The following is a 5,820-nucleotide window of genomic DNA, read 5'->3' as shown; positions in this document are numbered from 1 at the left end:
ACTTTCCAGAGGTCAATTCTTTCAATCCATTACTATTTTTGACTTCGGCAGCCCTTCTCTCTGTAAAGTTTACTTCTCATGTCTTCAGTTTTTCCCTCGTTAAAAATGCTGCATTTCTAAATTGGCCACTAGGAGGAGTAAACCTTTCTGCTCTGTATCGACTTTGTATGCAGTTCTCTGCTGTGTTAATGCCTGCAGCTGTTACGGCCATTCTGAAGGTGGTTATTTCAGTAACTGATTGTCGCTAACTATTCCAAGGCTGGTGTAAATGTAGTTTGAATAATTGTAGTGATGTACTACATACAGAGCTAGAGACGACACACAGTCGGTAAGCCGTTTTGAGACTAGTTTATTCAAACTTTGCGGCGCTGGCATTTAATCCCTAGCACCCGCCCTCTCCGGGCAGAAATGATGTCAGAGGTGCATTACTAAAGTCGTCCCCCCCCCCCCCCCCCCCCGCGCGCTGGCTATTTGTGAGCCGGTTCGCCTGCGCTGAAAGTGGGTCGCCACATAACCCCCCCCCCCCCCACCCCAGAACCGGCGATACACCCCCCAAATGTCCACAGTCTGGATCAGCCTCTGCGCCGCAGTCCCTGAACCTCGACCAGCTGCGCCAAGTCCACATGGGCCTCTTTGAGTCGGTCCACCGTGAAAACCTCCTCTTTCCCCCCAATGTCCAGAACGTACGTGGACCCGTTGTTGTTGATCACCTTGAACAGCCCCTCGTACGGTTGCTGTAGCGGTACCCGGTGTCCAGCCCTTCGTACAAACACAAACTTACAGTTCTGCAGGTCTTTGGGTACATGGGTCGGGGTCCGTCCGTGCTGTGAAGTCAGCACAGGGGCCAGGTTGCCGAGCCTTTCGCGTAGTCTGTCCAGGACTGCTGTGGGTTCTTCCTCTTGCCCCCTTGGGGCTGGTATGAACTCTCCTGGGACGGCCAGTGGTGCGCCATACACCAACCTGGCCGACGAGGCATGTGGATCCTCTTTGGGCGCTGTGCGAATTCCAAGCAGGACCCAAGGAAGCTCGTCCACCCAGTTAGGTCCTCTCAGGCGGGCCATGAGAGCCGACTTCAAGTGACGGTGGAAGAGTTCCACTAGTCCGTTCGACTGTGGGTGGTAGGCAGTAGTGTGGTGTAGCTACGTTCCCAACAGGCTGGCCACAGCCGACCACAGGCTGGAGGTGAACTGAGCGCCTCTGTCGGAGGTAATGTGGGCCGGTACCCCGAAGTGTGCTACCCAGGTTGCAATCAGTGCTCGGGTGCAGGAATCTGCAGATGTGTTGGTGAGTGGGAGGGACCACCTCTGACCACCTCGTGAACCGGTCTACCATAGTTAGGGGGTACCGTGCTCCTTGGGACACTGGTAGGGGGCCCACGATATCCACATGAATGTGGTTGAACCTCCGGTGGGTGGGTTTGAACTGCTGCGGCGGGGCTTTAGTGTGCCGCTGCACCGTGGCTGTTTGGCACTGCGCGCACATTCTGGCCCATTCACTGACCTGCTTGCGAAGTCCATGCCACACGAACTTGCTGGAGACCAGCCAGACGGTTGTCCTGATAGATGGGTGTGCCAAACAGTGTATGGAGTCAAAAACTCGCCGCCTCCAGGCTGCCAGAATGATGGGGTGAGGTTGGCCGGTAGCCACGTCGCACAGGAGGGTCCTCTCGCCTGGGCCTACGAGAAAGTCCTGCAGCTGCAAACCCGAGACTGCGGTCCTGTATCTGGGCATCTCGTCGTCTGCCTGCTGTGCCTCCGCCAGTGCTGCATAGTCCACCCCCAGGGGCAGATCCTGGACAGCTGGTCTGGAGAGTGCGTCCGCCACGACGTTGTCCTTTCCCGAGACACGCTGGATGTCCGTCCTGTACTCAGATATGTAGAACAGATGTCGCTGCTGGCGAGCCGACCAGGGATCGGACATCTTTGTAAATGTGAAGGTCAATGGTTTGTGGACTGTGAACACGGTGAATGGCCTGTCTTCTAAGAAGTCCCTGAAATGCTGGATTGCCAGATACAGTGCCAACAGCTCCCAGTCGAAAGCACTGTACTTGAGTTCGGGTGGTCGTAGGTGCTTGCTGAAGAATGCCAGGGGTTGCCAGCGCCCCTCGGTGAGTTGTTCCAGCACCCCACCGACTGCCGTGTCGGATGCATCCACCGTGAGGGCGGTCGGAACATCCGTTCTGGGGTGCACCAGCATCGCGGCATCTGCCAAGGCTTCCTTGGCTTTAACGGAAGCGGCCGCAGCCTCCTCGTCCCAAGTAATGTCCTTGCCTTTACCCAACATCAGGGTGTACAAAGGGTGCATGATACGGGCTGCTGAGAGGAGGAAGCGGTGGTAGAAGTTCACCATACCAACAAACTCCTGCAGGCCTTTGACCGTGTTGGACCGGGCAAAGTGGTGGATTGTGTCTACCTTGGCGGCCAAAGGTGTTGCCCTGTCTTTGGTAATCCTGTGGCCCAGGAAGTCGATAGTGTCGAGACTGAACTGGCATTTGGCTGGGTTGATCGTGAGGCCGAAATCACTCAGGCAGGAGTAGAGCTGGCGGAGGTGGGACAGATGCTCCTGGCGACTACTGCTGGCTATAAGGATGTCGTCCAAATAGATGAACGCAAAGTCCAGGTTGCGTCCCACCGCATTCATTAGTCGCTGGAACGTCTGTGCGGCATTCTGAGGAACTCGAACAGGCCGAACGGGGTGATAAGTGCTGTTTTGGGGATGTCTTCAGGGTGCACCAGGATTTGATGGTATCCCCGGACGAGGTCTACTTTGGAAAATATTCTTGCCCCGTGCAGGTTTGCTCTAAAGTCCTGTATGTGCGGCACAGGGTAGCGGTCTGGAGTCGTAGCCTCGTTCAGTCTGCGGTAGTTGCCGCATGGTCTCCAACCCCCAGCTGCTTTGGGCACCATGTGCAGGGGGGAGGCCCATGGACTGACGGACCTCCATATGATCCCTAATTCCTCCATCCTCTTGAACTACTCCTTCACCAGGTGGAGCTTGTTCGGGGGAAGCCTTCGTGCACGGGCATGGAGGACTGGTCCCTGGGTCGGGATGTGGTGCTGTACCCCATGTCTGGGCATAGCTGCAGTGAACTTCGGTGCCAGAATCGATGGTAAGTCCTCCAGGATTCTGGTGAATTCGTTGTCCGACAGCGTGATGGAGTCCATGTGCGAGGTCAGGAACTTGGCTTCACCCAGGGAGAACGTCTGGAAAGTCTCAGCATGGACCAGTCTTTTCCCTTGCAAGTCGACCAGCAGGCTGTGAGCTCGCGAGAAGTCCGCCCCCAGGAGCGGTTGGGCCACAGCGGCCAGTGTGAAATCCCACGTGAACCGGCTGGTGCCGAACTGCAGCTGCACTGTGCAGGTGCCGTAGGTCCGTATTGTGCTGCCGTTTGCGCCCCTCAGGGTGGGTCCTGGCTTCCTGTTGTGGGTGTCGTACCCAGTCAGGGGCAAGACGCTGATTTCCACTCCGGTATCGACCAAGAAGTGGTGTCCTGACTGTTTGTCCCAGATGTACAAGAGGCAGTCCTGGTGGCCAGCCGCCATAGTCATTAGCGGCTGCTGGCCCTGGCAGGGCGGGTAACAACAGTGGACTTCTGTGCCCCACCGCTGGTGGTAGAAACACTGTCCTCCTCACTCCTGCCTCTGTGTTGTGTGCGCCCCCCTGCCGGGCCTGGTCTGGTCTGCTGTTGGGCATGTGGCCTGGTAATCTGACTGACAGACGCCACACTCTCCCTCTTGGCTTTCCACAGCACGTCTGCCCGGGCCGCCACCTTCCAGGGGTCGCTGAAATCTGCGTCGGCCAGCAGCAGATGTATGTCCTCGGGCAGCTGCTCTAGGAATGCCTGCTCAAACATGAGGCAGGGCTTGTGTCCATTAGCCAGGGCCAGCATCTCGTTCATCAATGCTGAAGGCAGCCTGTCTCCCAAACCGTCCAGGTGAAGCAGGTGAGCACCCTACTCACGCAGCGAGGGGCCAAAGGTCCCAATGAGCAGCGCTTTGAATGCTTCATATTTGCCTTCTTCTGGGGTTAACTGTATGAAATCCGCAACCTGGGTGGCTGTCTCCTGGTCAAGGGGGCTCACCACGTGGTAGTAACGCGTGGAATCAGAGGATATGTGCCGAATCTGGAACTGGGCTTCTGCTTGGCTAAACCACACGCATGGTTGCAGCGTCCAGAAAATTGGCAGTTTTAGCGAAACTGAGTGAACAGATGAAGAGTCGGTCTTTGGTCCAAATCCCGTTTGGACCGTCGGGGTCACCAATGTAGCGATGTACTACATACAGAGCTAGAGATGACATGCAGTCGGTAAGTTGTTTTGAGACTAGTTTATTCAAACTTCACGGTGCTGGCATTTAATCCTCAGCACCCGCCCTCTCCGGGTGGAAATGATGTCAGAGGTGTATTACCAAAGTCTCTCCCCGCGTGCTGGCTATTTGTGAGCCGGTTCGTCTGCACAGAAGGTGGGTCGCCACATAATTACTATAAATGTACGCTCAGTGCAAGTTTGTGGTCTTCTGTTGCTGCAGCTATTCCATTTCAAGTTTTGATATGTTGTACGTTCAGAGGTGCTCTTCTGCACACCACTGTTGTAATGCATGATAATTTGAGTGATTGTCACCTTTTCAGCTTGAACAATCTGGCCATTCTCTGATCTCTCTTATTTACAAGATGTTTTTGCCCAAAGAACTGCTTCTTACAAGAAGTGTTTTCTTTCTTGCACCATTCTCTGTAAGCTCTAGCAGGAGTTCCCAATTTTTTGTTTTATATGCCATGGACCCATACCTGAGAGATCCATGAACCCCAGATTCAGAACCCCGGCTCCTGAGACTGTTGTGCATAAATTCCAGGAGATCAGCTATTTCTGAGATACTCAAACTATTCTGTCTGGCACCAATTCCACAGTCAAAGTCACTTCGATCGCATTCTGATGTTTGATCTGAACAACAACTGAATCTCTTGACTATGTCTGCATGCTTTTATGTATTGAATTGCTGCTACCTGATTGGCTGATTAAATATTTGCACTAACAAGCAGGTAGACCACTGTACCTAATAAAGTGGCCACAGTGTATTTCTACTTTCATAAAGCAGCAAAACAAGTATTGCATTTTTTCACATTTCTAAATATTGAATTATTCCCTGTCAACAATGAGATATTGAAATATTGTACACTTCGTGAAATATCAGTGTCAATGGGTGAATTTGAATTCATATTCAAGTTTTTAATCCTGCAGAATTTCAGACAGGATAATATGTTACTCCTGCATTATCTCAAAGCTAGTATTCATCCTACAGATTCTGTTTTTGGATGTGGTCGCAAATGGAGGCATTTTCACAATGAATATTTTAATGAAGAATGTTAATTGCCACCAGAGCAAACATAGTACCAATAACACAGTAATAAACAAAGTAAAAATGGCTTTTATGGAATTTGTTCCAAGTGGTGAACTAACTATTTCAGCGTAATAATCCTGAAATATTGTGCAGTAAGTCATATGTAATTTCCAACATAATGTTTTCTTTTACTTATTCTAGTCATTTTGGGAAAATTTCTGGTTCTGGAAAGAAGTTGCAAAGGAAATACCAATTAAACCAACACAATTTCGAATACTAAACCCAGAGATCATAAAGGAGACAGCAATTGATCTGCTGCAGCTACCTGAACCTCGACCAAAACTGTTTGGATGGGATCAGGTATGAGTTGCTTAGAAATGTAGGTATGGTTAAACTTGGGGGAAATGTGATTCTTGAGCTGGGTTTTTGGTTGTGGGTTGTTTAGCAAAGGATCATCCTAACAATGAGTCTTTATATGATTTATGCA

The 5,820-nt window shown here is 51.8% G+C and overlaps 1 protein-coding gene across 2 annotated transcripts in view; it reads left to right on the top strand.

Moving 5' to 3' along the window:
* st3gal5 (ST3 beta-galactoside alpha-2,3-sialyltransferase 5) overlaps nucleotides 1-5,820 on the top strand; it is an 86,344-nt gene that overhangs the window by 72,742 nt on the left and 7,782 nt on the right. For both annotated transcript variants that reach the window (XM_059965620.1, XM_059965621.1), the window contains exon 6: nucleotides 5,535-5,693. In XM_059965620.1, the coding sequence (XP_059821603.1) occupies nucleotides 5,535-5,693 (159 nt within the window). The remainder of the gene's footprint in view (nucleotides 1-5,534; nucleotides 5,694-5,820) is intronic.

Source organism: Hypanus sabinus, chromosome 3 (genome assembly GCF_030144855.1).
Source record: "Hypanus sabinus isolate sHypSab1 chromosome 3, sHypSab1.hap1, whole genome shotgun sequence".
Lineage (NCBI taxonomy): Eukaryota > Metazoa > Chordata > Chondrichthyes > Myliobatiformes > Dasyatidae > Hypanus > Hypanus sabinus.
Note: the sequence above shows the minus strand (reverse complement) of the source record. Positions and strands in the feature narration are given on the sequence as shown.